The 16179-nt window shown below is 45.2% G+C and overlaps 1 protein-coding gene across 1 annotated transcript in view; it reads left to right on the top strand.

Annotated features, from left to right (window-relative positions):
• Nucleotides 1-498: 498 nt before the first annotated feature.
• Nucleotides 499-16179, top strand: part of FBXL17 (F-box and leucine rich repeat protein 17) — a 310952-nt gene continuing 295271 nt past the window's right edge. The window contains exon 1 of the mRNA XM_084503911.1: nt 499-1438. Within this exon, the coding sequence (XP_084360037.1) occupies nt 620-1438 (819 nt within the window). The 5' untranslated portion in view covers nt 499-619. The remainder of the gene's footprint in view (nt 1439-16179) is intronic.

Below are 16179 nucleotides of genomic sequence, written 5' to 3'. Positions count from 1 at the left end.
TGACACCATAGCATTTATCCTGAACGCTGCTCAGTTTGATGGCTTGACTTTGGCTCTTCTTGTTCTTTTAGCGTTGTCTTTGCTCATAGGCAAATACTGCAATCTGAGGGAGGAAAGCACCTCGCCAAATTTTTGACAGAGCGCGCTGCGATTTACCCTGATGGCTCTCAGCGACTTCCTACCTCAGCTACAACACTCCCTTCCTCCACTTTCACCCCAAACACTCTTACTACAGCGAAACCCTCGGCGCCTGGGGGCCGGCCCCAGCGCACCGCAGCCCCCCGCAGCCCGCAGCCCCTCGCAGCCCCCCTCCCGGCCGGTTTTGCCCCAAAACCCCGTGCTTTCGGCGCCGCCCCCCGGCTCCTCCCCAGCTTTCCGGCGGGCTCCGTGCTCGCAGCGCCCCCGCCGGCCGCCGGCGCCCGTGCCCCGGCAGCGGCAGCGGAAGCCTCCCGGTGCCTCCCGGTCCCTCCCTCCCCGTCCCTCCTTCTCGCTGCCGGCTCCGCGTCCCGGAACCGTCCCCGCCGTCCCCACGGCGCCGCCACCTGCCGCCGGCAGCATGACAGCGCCCGCTGCCCCCCGCCCGTGAGCCCCGCGGGCCCTTTCCGCCGCCGCCTCCTATATGGGCCACCTGCTCGCCAAGGGGGCCACCAGCCGGAGCCGGGACAGCGCCGCCACCGCCGCCCAGCACCACCAGCACCAGCACCACCAGCACCGCCGCTGCTGCCACCACCACCGCCGCCGCCGCCGCCGCCGCCGCCGCCGCTGCTGCTGCTGTCGGGGGAGGAAGGTGGCGGCGCGGAGCCGCAGCTGCTTCCTGCGGGGCCCCTGCATGCTCTGCTTCGTGGTGCACGGCGCCAGCCCGCCCGCCGCCCACCCCGCGCCGCCCGCCGGGCACCGCCGCCGCCGCCTGCTGCTGCTCCGCCTGCCGCCCGCCGCCTGGCAGCCGCGGGGCCGCCGCCAGCGCCTGCTGCTCTCGGGCCTGCTGCCCTCGCCGCTGCGGGGCCTCCTGGGGCCGGCCGGGCCGCCCGCCCAGGCGCTCCCCGACATGGTGTGCAAGCGCAAGGGGGCCGCCGGCCTGCCCGCCTGCCCGCCCTGCAAGCAGCCGCGCTGCAACAACGCCGCCGCCGCCGACACCGAGACCGAGAGCGAGAGCGAGGCCGCCGCCTGCCAGTGCCCGGCCGGAGAGCACCAGCACCAGCCCCAGCCCCAGCCCCAGCCGCAGCCCCGCGCCCTGCCCGCGGACGGCGCGGCCGGGGGGCAGCCAGCCCCGCAGCCCCCGGCCGAGGGCGAGAGGGATCCGGAGAAGGAGAAGGAGCAGGAACAGGAGCGGAGCGGCCCGGCGGGCTGCCCGGAGCCGCAGGAGCACCCCGCCGACGGCAGCCGGGAGCCGCCGGCCGCCCCCGACATCAACCAGCTGCCGCCCTCCATCCTGCTCAAGGTGGGTCGCGGGGACGGGGCGGGGGGCGGCCCGATAGCCCCCAGGGAGCCGGGTCCCCTCCAGCCGCCTTCCTTGGCAGCCTCGTACTTGGTGTCTTCAAACCCCGCTCTTCCCTTGTGTCCCACCCCCTTCCCTCTCTTCCTGCGCTCTTTGCAAGTAACTTTTCGTTTTTAAGCCACGCTGCTGGTCTAGTCACCAGGTCCTCTTCGCCTAAACCTGCGGTGAAAAGGCACCCCTGGCCGGAGCTGGGTCCGTGATGTCCCCTGCAGTGATGCAAGTGTGTCCTTACGTGCCGGGGGGCAGAGCTCGGGGCCCTGGAGCAGGTCACCCCGGGGTCAGACGGCCGCACGGCGAGCAGGCTGTGATACTGCGAGGCAGGGCACGCGTCCTGGCCGTGCTCAGGTCCGTGCTGCTCCTTGTGCAACCCCGGCGTAGGAGGCAGCTCCCCAGCTCGCACCCTGCTGTTGTCAAACACGGGCCGTCTACTCTCTGTCGTGCACATTATTTTATTTTTTGAGGCTCATATTATTGATATGGGTCACCTGCCTTGTAAGGGCACGCCGTGTTTTATAGATTCACTACTCACATTACCTTTGGCACCTACATAAAAATCATGGACTGTCATATCTGAATTAATCTCTTCTCTGATTGCATGACTGGAAGTTGGCCGTGTGGTTTTACTAAAATAAACAGGCCGTCTGTTGGCCACTATTAATTTCAGACCATGTTATCGCTGATGTTATTCTGCATTAAGATTTGAAATCCACTGGTGCACCTTAAACACTTTTTCACGTTAGTGGTATGACTTTTCTTCTGTAGTTACTTCAGCACTTTTCAGTTTCATGTTTTCAAAAATTGTAGTCTAACTCTGTCATAAACCAGCTCTTTTAATAGTAAGGGTGTATCATGCCCCTCTCACCTGTGGACTAAATTCTTTTCTGGATGGCTTTCTACATTGCACTGAAACAGTACCTCCTTGGTATCTGTACTTCCACGTTTTTTTGACTTGTTCCTTTCCTACCTGTCCCCCACCTCCCAGTAGCTGAGTCTCTTTAATCTCTGTAGCCTAGCTCCTTCTGCGGGGTTTTTGAAGAAGCTTGCCTTTAATACTAGCAGTAAGGAATAAACTCTTTACCTGTAATTTTAAATATATTTTTTTTAGTTGCCCTTAAGTCCTCAGCTAGATTTGTGTGTGTATGGTGGTTCCTGTTTTTATTTTAGGTGCTTCCTCATCATCCCGTTCTCTTACAGGACTTTTAACTGCGAGTTTCTGAAGAGCCTTCTTGTTAACTGGGTTATACAGGGGCCTAAAGGCCTTAACACCTGCTGGGTTTTGGTACAGGTACTGTGTCCTAAATATAAACCCTTCTCCAAAGATCCTGCTTTATTATGGGGTGATGGGAGAGAAATACACACAAAGTCTTAATAACCTTTTCATAATAGTCAGTGGAGGAAAAAAAAACTTAATACAAGGACAAGCAGTGACAGCTTCAGGACTCTGTCACAGAGGTGACTCGGGACGTCCCCCACCAGGGAGGAAACAGGACCCAGCAGTAGATTCACAGAGTTTTGCTAAAGTTTGGTGATGATCATGAGACCCCTCCTCCATTAGTGAAATGAGGAGACAGCCCCCGCACTGCAGCTTGCAGTACGTTTTGTGCAGTTTGCAATAAAACACTGTGCAGACGTGTCTGGTCGTGCCCCCATAGCAGTGCTGGCCCCTGGGCCATCTCCTCTCCCTTCCATGCAGAGCGGGGCTCCTGGCATGGGACAGGTGCGGCCTTCTGTTGCCTCCCCCCTCTGTTACATCTCCCCGAGTTGTTGCTCTTTGCTGAAGTTTTCTCAAAACAGGACTTGGGGTGTTTTTGTCACATAATCAGTTTGCTGCTCCTGGTGCATCCCGTGAGAGTGTTCAGGCCAGTGCTCACAGCTCTGGGCGGAGGCAAAGTGATCGGTGCCTGGCTGCCAGGAGAACAGCGCAGACAGGTGACGCAGGGCAGGGCAGAGCAGCAGACACCTTCCTCACCATCTCCTCTTCTGGCCACCCCTGCCTGTACCTTCTTCAATATCACAGCGTATCATACTTCACTCAAAAATGCAGTCTGAGTTTTCATGGGCAAGCAAACAGTCCATAGAAACAGCAAGAACATTTAGATCAATAAAATTACAGCAAGGTGTGTCACTAAATGTAACGTTTCAGTGACATTGGGTGACTATTTTATGAAGATATCATAGCAGTAGTGTTTTGTAAAAACTTCTTTGTGCTCGGTTAGCAATTTTGCATTGAATTTCCCATCTTCAAACAGGATTTTACACACTTTGTCAGCTCTTGATTATAGAGTAATAGTTTGTTGCTTTTTTTTTCTTAATCCGATTCAGTCATTATTCTGTATTTGTTCTTACAGTCCATCTCAGCTCACACCAAACTGGAATGTTATATTTGTTTTTATCTGTTCCAGTAATGAGTAGCATTCATCCTTCTCTCTGTCTTCATCCTTAACAATGATTAAGAATCAAAAATAGCACCACTAGTAATATAATTAGGCTTGTATTTACTACAATTAATGACAAGTATATTTTACTTATCTTGGACCATGTGATTGTCATTTTTTCATATAATTTGCAGTGGATGGAAATAGTTTTGACTTCTTCAGTCCAAACAATTTTACATGAGGATGATGTATCCAAGTGTTTTTTCCTTTTATGTGCACAGCAGAAAAGGAAGTGAACAATACCAGAATAGGCCCATCCCACCTTGGGCTTAGCTGATTTTTCTTTTTATTTATACATCACTACCTGGTGCATAAGGGTGCATTTTCCCTTCTAAAGACGCTGGTTGCTGTAGCTGAGCTTGGCATTGGGAGGATTTTGTGTAAGTACGCATTTCCGACAAGTATGGAGTTAACCTCTTATCCTCTTCCAAGAAGCTAGTCTGTGCGGCTACTTAAGTATTTGGAATCTACAAATTTATCCCAAATAATACTTCAGCTGGCATTAATCCTATCTGCTTTGGCCTCCACCTTACATGCATTAAAGCAATAGATAGGGCATCTGTCCACTTCAGATTGGTTTCTGCTCGAAATTTAGATGTCCTGTTTTTCAAGCACTGATTCATTCTTTCATTTTTACCTGACTGTTGTGGGTGAACAGAGTGATGCAATTGCTGGGTGATGCCTAATGTTTCATATCACCTTTTTAAAACCTGACCTCTGTAATGGCTCTTGTGATCTGAATCAATCTCTTCTGGGGCTCCAAACCCAGCCATTACTTCTTTTAATAGGAACTGTACCATGCTTACATCTGCCTTCCAGGTGGGGACAGCTGTTTCTTCAGCCTGTGCTGCCACTAATCTCTTCTGGGAGATTAGTAGCTTCTAACAAAATCTTAATCTGTTCAACATTCGCTGTTTGGGTGCCACTTTTGTTTCCGCAATGTCCTATAGCACGGCAGATAACAGAAGTGTATTTCAGATCTCTGTAGATGTTCACTTTTGTCCTCGTTTCAGTTATGACAGAGTTAATTTTCTTCCTGGTAGCTGGTAGAATGCTCTGTTTTGGCTTAGGATAAGAAAAGTGCTGATAACACCCCGATGTTTTAATTGTTGCAGAGCAGTGCTTATACCAAGCCAAGGACGTCTCAGTTTCTTGCTCTGTCCTGCCAACGGGCAGGCTGGGGGTGCAGCAGGAGCTGGGAGGGGACAGACCCAGGACAGGTGACCCAAACTAGCTAAAGGGGTATTCCATACCATCTGACATCACGCTAAACGATATTTAGGGGTGGCTAGTTGGGGTGGGCTGGACTGCTCGCGGTTAGGCTGGGCATCGGTCAGTGGGTGGTGAGCAACTGCATTGTGCATCACTTGTTTTCTACACATTATTAGTAGTAGTACTATTACCATTATTATTATTATTATTTTCCTGTCGTAATAAAGTGTCTTTGTCTCAGCTCACAGGCTTCACTTTCCCATTTCTCTCCCCCATCCCAGAGAGGGAGGAGGGAGGGTGAGCGAATGGCTGTGTGGTGCTGAGCTGCCGGCCGGGTGAAACCACCACAACTTTCTTCTGTCATGCTTCCCCTCGGGCTTCTGTCAGGGCTGTCAGCTCAGCTGTGTGAGCTCTGTGTTTGTGAGAGGGAGGCTCTCTGCTCTTAGTACTGTGTTCCTAGTTACGATGTCATACCTTTTTACTCTCTTCCCTTCCAGATCATAAGATGATCCAGCTACAAAAGGAGTCAAGCCTGGAGTTGGCAGGGGTATATCTGTAAGGGCTGTGCTTACCTTCTCTTGATTTTTGGGTGACCTCTACACAGCCATGATGTAGTTCCCCTTCATCTGGTAACTGTAACAAGGTAGCTGGGTGCAAGGTGTTTCATCTTCTCAAGGGGGTGTTCTTTGCTGTTGGCAACAGCAGTCGGTACTTCTGGAGTCTCTGAAAACTCAACACTTGTGATGCACATCCAGTTACCTTCAGTTTGACTTAGAATCAGAGAGTGGTTTGGTTTGGAAGGGACCTTAAAGACCATCTAATTCCAAACCCTTGCCATGGCAGGGACACCTCCCACTAGAGCAGGTTGCCCAAAGCCCCATCCAGCCTGGCCTTGAGCACCTCCAGGGATGGGGCATCCACAGCTTCTCTGGGCAGCCTGTACCAGCACCTCACTGCCCTCTGAGTGAAAAATACTTTCCTTATATCCAATCTAAATCCACCTTATTTTAGTTTAATACCATTCCCTGTTGTCCTATCACCACACCCCCTGACAAAGAGTCCCTTTTCAGCTTTTCTGTAGGCCCCTTTAGGCACAGGAAGGCTGCTGTAAGGTCTCCCTGGAGCCTTCTCTTCTCCAGGCTGAACATCCCCAGCTCACTCACTCTGTCTTCATAGCAGAGGTGCTCCAGCCCTCTGATTATCTTCATGGGCCTCCTCTGGACTCACTCCAACAGGTCCATGTCCTTGTTCTGGGTGTCCCAGAGCTGGCCACAGGGCTCCAGGGGAGTCTCACAAGAGCAGAGCAGAGGGGGACAATCACCTCCCTCACCCTGCTGGCCATGCTGCTTCTGGTGCAGCCCAGGATTTCTGGGCTGCAAGTGTACATTGCAGTGCAGTTAAGCAGCCCTGACAGCACCCCTCAGCACTCCAAGGTCCTTCTCCTCAGGACTGCTCTCAATCCATTCTCCACCCAGCCTGTGTTTGTGCTTGGGATTGCCCCAGCCCAAATGCAGGACTTTGCATTGGGCCTTGTTTAACCTCATGTGAGGTGTTTACAACCAATGGTTGTCCTAACACAATCTTCTGATAATTGTATTGAAAATCAGTGCAGCTGAGGCTATTACTCTAACACATCCCTGCATGCATTTAATAACTGGGCTGAACAGTAACCCACTGGGTGCATTCCAGCCAAGACCCCATAGGCCACTTGTGTCCTTTCATGCACAAATAAATTGAATGGCTTACGGTAATTCGGTATCCCAAATGTGGGTGCTGTCATCAAAGCTTTTTTCAATGTTACAAATACTTTGTCAGAATCTGAAGTCTGTTACAATGCTTCTTTGGTGTCTGGTTTTGCACAGGCCACCAATGGTGCAGCTATTTTGTAAAGGACTGATAACCAGGGTCTGCAAAATCCTGCAGCGCCTAAAAATGCTCTAATCTGTTTCTTTTTTTATAGGTTTAAACATATACTGAATGTATATTATTCACTCTGAAGACGTTTTTCTGCCTCTTTCAGATAATGCATATCCCGTGTATTCCACTTCTTTACAAAATAGTAATTTAGCTTGAGGAACTTGGTGGCCTCTTTCAGCTAAAGCAACCAGTAAAGCCTTTCCATCCTTTACACAATTTTCCCTTTTTGAACTAGCAATTAGCAAATCAACAGCATGCTGAGTCTGCACAGGGTTAATTGGTAATGGAATACTCTGCATGTCTGTAACTAAAATCTTGAAAATGTTGTAGTTGATCCTGCAAATCCTTGTGGTAATGCAGTCCATGTTATTTGTTGCCCCTCTCAAGTGAAGGCAAATATATACTGAGAATCCTTATGTACTGGAGCACTAAAGAAAGCTGCATATAAATCAATTACAGAGAAATATTTCACATCTGCTGGTTACTTCGAGGCTATTACAGTTAATGGATCAGAGACTACTGGGTGGGGTATTACTTCCTATTTATTAATTGCCCTTAGGTCCTGCACAAATCTTAAAACCAGCTTTCCCTCTGAGTCAGGTTTGGACTTCTTTACTGATAATATTGGTGCATTACAAGGAGATTCACAAGGGGTTAAAGTTTCTTTCTTCAGAAACTCTTCAGTCATCAGCAGTATTCCCTCTAGCCTCTTGTGGCAACAGGTATTGCTTTATGGAGGGAGGTTTCCTTCCCTTGGATTCCAATTTAACTGGGGTTACTGAGTAATTGTCCCACCTCCAGCAAGCTCCATGCCCACAAAGATCTCAGTACATCTTTCAGCTCCTGAGGGATTTTGTTTATTTTCTACTGTCCTACAAACATCACTCCTGGAACATTTTTCCTGTGGGAAGTTTTAAAGTTATACCTTCAGGAGCACATAGCAATTGTGCTCATACTTTATACAGTAAGTCCAGTAAGTCCCATCTTACTAAGTTTGCAGGCACTGATTCTTCTAATAACAAAAGAAATGATCTACTGATAGTGGGCCTATTCGTACCATCACATCTTCTGTCTTTGAAACATGTCTCTACTTTTCTGCTATACCTGCTACATTTACTTGTCCTGTTACATTGGAGCCTGCTGGGGGGGGGGGGGGGGGGGAGGGCAGGCTGCTGTGAACTAAATAGGGATAAGCCTTATTTCCAATTTTATGTCTAATACTAGTTCCTTGGATCTGCCTGGGAGGTGTATTTCTGTTTCAGTTTCCACTGAGGCCTGTGTGTGTGGTATCTGTCTTTGTATAACTTCCTCACCTTATTGCCCCCTGCGCTTGGCTTCCCTAAATCGTGGTCTGCATCCCCTTCTCGGGGGCTTTCTCTTCTCTAGTCTCCTGCTAGCTTGCAGTAACTGCAGCAGTCTCATGTTAAATCAATCTCTGTGCTGTTTTCTGCACCCCTGATTTCTGTCATTCCTTTGCCTCCCTGTAAAGTCCCTACTAAATGAGGCTGCTGCCAGAAAACTTGCCTTTTCCTTCTGCTGCTTCCTCTTCTGTCTGTCTTTCTCCTTATCTCTTCCATTACACACCAATTACACTATGCTCGTTAGTTCTGCCATTGATTTACCTTTCCATACCAGGAAGTGCTTAGTAAAATGTTTCTTGATACCTGGGGCTGTTTGGTCTACAAATAATGAGACAACCAAGGGCCTATTGTGTTTGGCTGCAGGGTTTATTTGCCCAAATACTTGCAGCTGTTTCTCTAACCTAGTTAGAAAAGCAGAGGGATGTTCTTCTGGCTCTCGCTGACAATATTTTACCTTTGTCCAATTTACCACTCATTTTGCTGCCTCTGTTGCAGTTATTAACCTATATTTACGAGTTCTAGGTGCGTCAGTCCCAGCCTGTGTCTGATAATTCCCATATGGTTCTTGTTCTGGCCTTGTGGTTCCATCGTCCTGGGCTGCAGCCCACTCTCTGTTCTTTTGCAAAATTAAGGTATTTTTTCTTCATCCAGAGTAAATAAAGTATCTAGCAACTGACAGACATCTGTCCGTGCTGGATCTTATCTCTACATATACTTCTAATCATCTGTAATACTTTTTCTGGGTCCTGGATCCTCCTGTATCCATGGCACTTGTTTCCACCCCACTCAATCTGCAAGACTGAAAGGCATACGCACCCTGTGCGCTGCTGCTGCAGCACCCAAGGCAGGCGGAGGGAACACATCCTCCTTTAGCAGAGCTGCATTAACAGGAACTGTCTACATGGAGCACAAAGTCATCTGCCTGGTGCTTGTAAGGCCTCTGGTGGAGTACTGCATAAAGCGCAGGGGTCTGCTTGGAAAGCCCACAGACAAATTGGAGAGGAATCAAAGGAGACCTAGAGACTGGAAACGTGGCCTGTGATGACAGCTTGAAGATACTGTTGAAACTGAACAACACTTCTGTTCTAAGGAGAGACTGGCACACACTCTGCTGTTGTGAGAAAATCGATAAGAAGCTTTACTGTGTTCCTGTTCTTTGTTGTGTAACAAGAAACGATATGTTTATTTTGATGTGAGGGAAACTTTTTGGTGAGATACTTGGAAAATGACACACTGTGAGAACAGTTAGTTTTGGCAAAGCTTGTTTCCTGTCTTTGAGGATGTGTAAGGTGCTGGGATTTTTATTTATTTATTCCTTTTGAACAAGTGGGATGGCCTTATCAGGGATGATCTAGGTGTACTCGAGTTTGCTCCACAATGAGGAAAGGAGCTTTTAGAATGAGTAGTTGACCTTTTTGACATCTTCTCTATCAATTTACTACTTTCTTTTTTGAGAAATCATGAACAGTTTCTGCTTTGCTTGCAGCATCGACATCGATTTTAGCTTAGAGGTAATGTGCAGTGAATGGAAGATGTGTGTGTATTTCATTTAGTGTAAGGTTTTCATAAATACATTATTGTTATTTGGAGCACTACTGTTCCTTTTCTTGAATTTTTACTCAACTTTTCGATTTTTTTTTCCCATTTTGACTTTTTTCCCCACATTCTTTCCTTGCTTTACTAAGATTGCATGTTTGCTTTTGATAATGTTGATACTAAATTACTAGCACTGCATTTAAGATTATCTGAGTGATACGAGGAGGGTTCATTTTTTATTTTAAAAAAGAAAAGTATCAGGGTTCAAAAGTCAGCAGACAGACCAGAGCTAGGATCTTTGGTTTTAAAAAAAAAAATTACCTGAAAAAAATGGATATACATATTTTAGTAGCTTGGTACTTTTTTTATCCTGGTCAGAAGACACAGAGAGCGATCAAAATACATTACTCAGATTGGACTTCATCCACAAGTTCAGAGTCACTGTAGCAATGCTGTCTTTTTTTCCCTCTTAAGCTAATGTTCCCGTCAGTTTGTGCTGTCTAGAACTTGTTTCAAGTATTGAGAAGAATGGAAAAGGTTTTAGCAACTTTGCAGTTGATGCAGAGAGGTAAATGCTCTTTCAATCTTAACTAGTCTGATTAGCTTCTTATTCTTTAGCCATGTCCAGCCCGGTGCCATTGATTTGTTTTCATGAAGCTCGCTGTGACTCTGTGACTGCAGTAGGGAAGTGAACCAGATTTAACCGCACTGTGCTGTTGCTGTGTGACTTGCTGAACTTACAGAAGTGCGTGGGAAGGGCATATTTAGAAAAAGAAAGGTATGCTAGTAGAAGCCAAGATACTGTGGATGTTACTGTCAATAGGACAGTTCTGAAAGATGTCTTGGTTACATCCTGTGATTTGTTGCAGAATTGTAAAAGCACATAGTTGCCTTGCCATGTGTTAAAAGTTGGGTTTCATGTAAGCATGTAGGTTTTCACCTTAATTACTTGTGTGATGGGGGAGACAAGTCTTGGGATGAAGTTACTGAGGGCAGTTTCCTGACAGTCAGGAAGTCCTGAGGGCAGGTGCCTTGACACTCACCCTTGCCATGGGGCCTAGCACACCCAGTAAAACTTTTCCTAATAATGTTTAGGCGTTTGTAGGATTGCTCTACATCCCTGAATAAGTCCATATGTGTTTCGGAAAGGGGTAATAATCTTGCAAGTTGTGCACTGTTTGAATACAAAGTAAAGTGATTGCAAGGTGTTTTCATTTCCTATGCATTTATCCATTTCTCTTGTTCAGAAGTGTCTGTGTTTGTTCTTTAACAGATTTTTGGCATGTTTCATCATCTCCATCTTAAACTGTTGTGGTGATTCACAAGCAGCACAGGCCTCTTTTAGTGAGGACAGCGTGGGTAGCTAGGATTAAGACTATCAGCTCTTTCAAGTAAAGATGATCTGTTTATTAGTCGGCACCCTTTCTTTACATTAATATGAAAGGTATGGTATCAGTGCCTCCTGTTCACTTTGTAGGGACAGAAACTGAAGTTGAGTTTTGCATTGCAACTAGGACAGTCTGTTAGCTCATGAGACATTTGTGTTTCTTTTTATCCCGTTGAGATTATGTGTGGATAAATGATGAAACCTCTTAAAAACTGCGCAAATACTGCTCTGCCCTTTGTTTATCTTCTGTCGATAGATGATTCATTAGTTTGCTGAAATAGAGTGGAACAACCTCTCATAAATATAAAACCACCGGAAGCTTAACTTCAGCATGCCTGTAATTAACAACTACTGTGTTTAACAGTTCATAGTAAAAAGTCATGTTCTAAGCATATTACTTTTATTAAAGGGTATTTTGGAGTTGTTTTTTGATAATTAAGCTTCAATTAGTTGCTCAAAATACTTGCACCCAGCCGACGAAAAAAATGGACAGTTTTTCAAGAATTAATTTTCCAAGTTCATTAGGCACTGTGATGAATAGTAGCATAAAACGTTTGAGTTTACATTTTAATGTTCTCTGTATATACAGTTCTTGTTAATACAATGAAAACTTTAGCTTCAAAACGGTTCTATTTGAACAATACAATGGAAACAATTGCATAGGTATCTGTTCATCTTGGATACAGATTTCTGCTGAGAAAAGACAGCTTAATTTACAGAAATCATTACTCCTCTAGCTAGTTAGATTGAAAGATCTTTCAAAGGAGAAAAAGGGACAGAAACAGTGGGTGCATGAATTCACCTTTTATAATCTATTTCTGTCCTGGAACCTATGGTCTATACTCTGTCTACCCATGTTCATAAAACTGTAGTTCTTAAAGTTTGAAGAATCTTTAAAAATGGTATTAGTCCTCAGCTAAACTTTCTTATTTCTGTTCGTGAGGCAAAAGCTTCTTAGCTCTATGCACTCAATAATAGTAACCACTTTGTTTATTTATTTTTTAAATCATTTATTTTAGAGGTAAGATTCTCTTTGATAAGTTAAAATACTTAAGCTCTACTCATGTGTATTTGATTTGTGTTGTATGAAGTCATAAGTTTGGAAAACTTGGTGCTGAGGATACCACGTCAAAAAACAAGTAAAAGTTTCTAGCATTACGCTTTTTTACCTAGTAACTTTAATGACTTTTTCGGTTTTACTATTCATGCTTTTTCTTTGATTAGAAGTGCACTTTGATGCACTTGATTGATTTCGTAGACAGAAGAGCTCAATGAAGTGAGTTTTTGTTTCTGGGAAACTTGAATTAAAGCCAAGTTTATGACATTTACAGATAAATTACAGAAAAAAACAACTAATTAGGTTTAATACGGTAGGACTTTAATTAGGACTTACGGTATCTAAATTCTTAACATTTTATGAAAATATATTTATAGCTGTGGGGGCTTATTGTTTTGTTGGTGTTTGTTTGTTGTCGCCTCTTTTTCTTTTCCTGTTCCTGCTGAAATGCAAATGTTTAGCACAAAAAGTTTAAAGGAGTCCTTTTTGGATGCACAGCCTGAAACATCTATCATACACTCGATGGAGAAACAGTAGGGAAGTGTTAGGATTTTTGTCTGAAATCCATCACATAGGGACTCAGTAGTAAAGGAGACAATTACACAAAAAGTTTTATTTTTTTTTTTTTTTATTTTTTTTTTTTTTCTGGTTGGACCCTATTCTAAAGCAGCTTAGTATTACAGAATTGTAGAGCAGCTCAGGTTGGAAAGGACCTTTAAAGGTCATCAGGTTCAACCTTACACGCAAAAAAGGGAGCCTCGTGTCTTCATCCCCTTCCCATCCATTGTCCTACAGAACATTTATTCCAGAAAGTTGGCAAAAACAGAACAAAAACTTGATCAAGCTGAAGTGTGTCATGCAGGGATTTAATTTGGCTGGCTTTAAATGAGTTGAACTACCATCTGATCCAGAATTACGGGTTGTCACAGCTGTGTGTGGGCACACTGAAGATGGTGCTGTGCAATTAGTTGTGCTCTGTTGCTTGAAGGTAAAAATGACTTGCTTACAAATCCCATACAGGAGAAAAACCCACGTATGGTTGCACCTATCAGGGAAATAAAATTGGACAGCTTGAGTTCAGCAGATCGAATGTGGTCTGAGAGCCAGCTCTATCTGCTGGATGACTTTTGCTGCTCCGAGTATTGCATTTTTGAATTTTCTTTTCACTGTGGTCATTAATTAGTCTGTGTGAACACTTATTTCCGAGCAAGAGCTTGACATTAAAGAACTATGTCTAGAAGATATGATAAGGCCATCGATGCTGAATGGGTGTTGATCCTTAAATAGGACGTGGCCTAGAGGCCCAGAAGGCCCTTTGTGCCCATTGAGAGGGAAGAAAAGCCCACTAATTGCAGTTCTCATGTGAAGGGGTGAAGCAGGAGGCACTGGCATCATACGTTTTAGGAACTGAAATGGAAAGAAGCGAGATGAGAGAGCAGAGCAGGAGCTGGGTTGTTTTTTTGTTTGTTTTGTTGAACTGTGCATCCTCCAACCCTGACCCTTGCCCATAAAAAAACAAATGTAAAATGCATCCAGATCATTAAGCTTGTATTTTTTTTCAAGAATGCTGAAGGACATATCAGTCTGGCACTTACCTGGAGGGATCAGGCACGGAGCTGAGAGGAAGCATGTGCATGTTGGGTGTGCAGGAGGACATGGTGGAGCACAATTTTCAGGAATTAGACTTGTGGACCCACTGGCTGCCAAAAGTTATCTGTCACGGGCAGGAATTGAGTGAACAGGCTTGGAGTAGGGACGGTTTTGGCTTTCTGCTGTATTTACACAGATTTAGGAATTAGAAAACAATTTAAAATTCAGGACAATTAAGCTGCCACAGTATCTGTGTGTATCTAGGGAGTGAAACTGAATTAAAGGGTGATGAAGGTATCATTGGAGAGAGTTGTATCATTTTATGCAGTAGTAGAGCATTTTAGCCAGCAGATAAGGTGATCCCTTAAAGGAACAGCGATGTGCAATCAAACTGGAGTACATGTAGGATTTGCTACTAAATTCCATTTAGTATAATTCAGTACATCTTCTTTTAACTACCGTGAGCTCTGAGGAGAAATTGCTGCTTTACACAGCATTATTCAGAATCCTTTTATAGCTGGCGCTTCTCTAGCTGCTACAGGCTAAAAATAAAAAATACAGCAGCAAGACCTGGTCCTTGAACACCTATGGTTTGTGTAACTTCTTGTTGGCCTGCGCCTTTCCCTGCCGGAACTTGGAGTGCCACAACTTTGTCAGCACCAGCTTTTCCCTCTAGTGGCTCCCTCTCATTACTGTTTCTCTAATAAGCCAGTTTGCAACACCTGCAGACTCCCTGCTCCTCTTTGCAGCTGGAGATACGTACTGTGTTGACTACAACATGACCTCGAATGCTTTTGGATGTTTGTGTGGTTTTTTATTTTTATTTTTATTTTTTTCCCCAAATAATATTGTTTGTGCAGAAGCACTGTCCATGCCAAGTACTGAATCAAGCTGGTGTCGTTTTTGTTTTCGCATTGCTATTGCTGTCTCGTGCTGGACCTAGCAGTAGGTCTGTGATTTGGTGTGGACTTCAGCTTTTGGTAGGGTGGCAGTTTGAAGAAAAATAATGCAAAGGCTTTCTTACTTATATTGACAGCTGGATTAGCAACAGCCTTTCCAGTTCTGTGTTTGCTGTGTTCTTGTTTTAAGTACTTTGTGCTCTTGTTTCTCAAAGTAAAGGTGATATTTTCAGAATTGAGCATATTTATTTCCCACTGTAGCAGGAATTGGCTAGTTTAAAGTAACTTACACTGCCAGCCTCAGCATCCCTTCTGAGTATTAGCTACAGTCAGTCTGATGTTTGTCCAAACATAGCATGGATCATGTTGCCTTGTTCTCTTCAGAGATTTTTGTAACTTAAAAGGTTTGGTCTTCTGTTTCCTGCTGACAGTAGGGACTCAAGTTCCCTACTGCTTTAGTAGCTTGGAGTTGCAGAGAATCATCAAACTGAGATTTCTTTTTCTAATGGCTATAACTGCACTGTTGCAATAGGAATATCAGATGCCAAGTCTTTCTTTTTAGTGCTCTTTCCCAGCTTGATCAGAGATAATGGTATTTTTTGGATGCTGATCACAGCCCTCTCCTTGCTTTCTGCTCAGTCACCGATGCAAAGAACTGAAGGGAGGAAACAGGCATTGTTTCACCCACATTTGTCTCCTATGTTCAACTGATGCCCTGATGGGAAACCCTCATTCACTCTGGTGATGATGAAGCACAGGTTTTCAGGGGGATAGGGTCCACGCAGACTCCTAAAGGATGGTAAGGAGTCCTACATAAGAGACTGACTTTTTTAGAGGTAGGAGAAAACGTGAAAAAGTAGGAGAAAATGGTGAATCTTGCAAGCAACTGCAGAAGTTGGTGAATTTGACTTTTCCGTGTTATCACTGTCAGATCTTTCAGAAATGGCTAACGACTTCCTCATTCCCAGGAGGCCCTAAAATGAAGGAAATTATTGGAGTTATTGGGTGTTATATTCTGATCCTTTACTTACTTCAGAAATCTAATGATTTTTGAGACTAACTGTCCTATCTACTGCAAAGATGATGAAAGTGTTGTTCTCTTGTTTGTTCCCTCTTTAGGACAGTTTAATCCAAGATAGTTAATCTTTTCTCTGAATGTTTTTGTGTTTTCTAGGCCTTGGTGGTTTCCTATGGACACATCAGTACTTTCAGGTTTTCTTGAGCACGTTGCTTGAGATTATCCCTAGTGCTTCTACTTAACTGATGAGGACATCCAAGTACTGAGTGGGA

This window comes from Aythya ferina, assembly GCF_964211825.1.
Source record: "Aythya ferina genome assembly, chromosome: Z".
NCBI classification, from domain to species: domain Eukaryota; kingdom Metazoa; phylum Chordata; class Aves; order Anseriformes; family Anatidae; genus Aythya; species Aythya ferina.
This window is presented reverse-complemented; position numbering and strand designations above follow the sequence as displayed.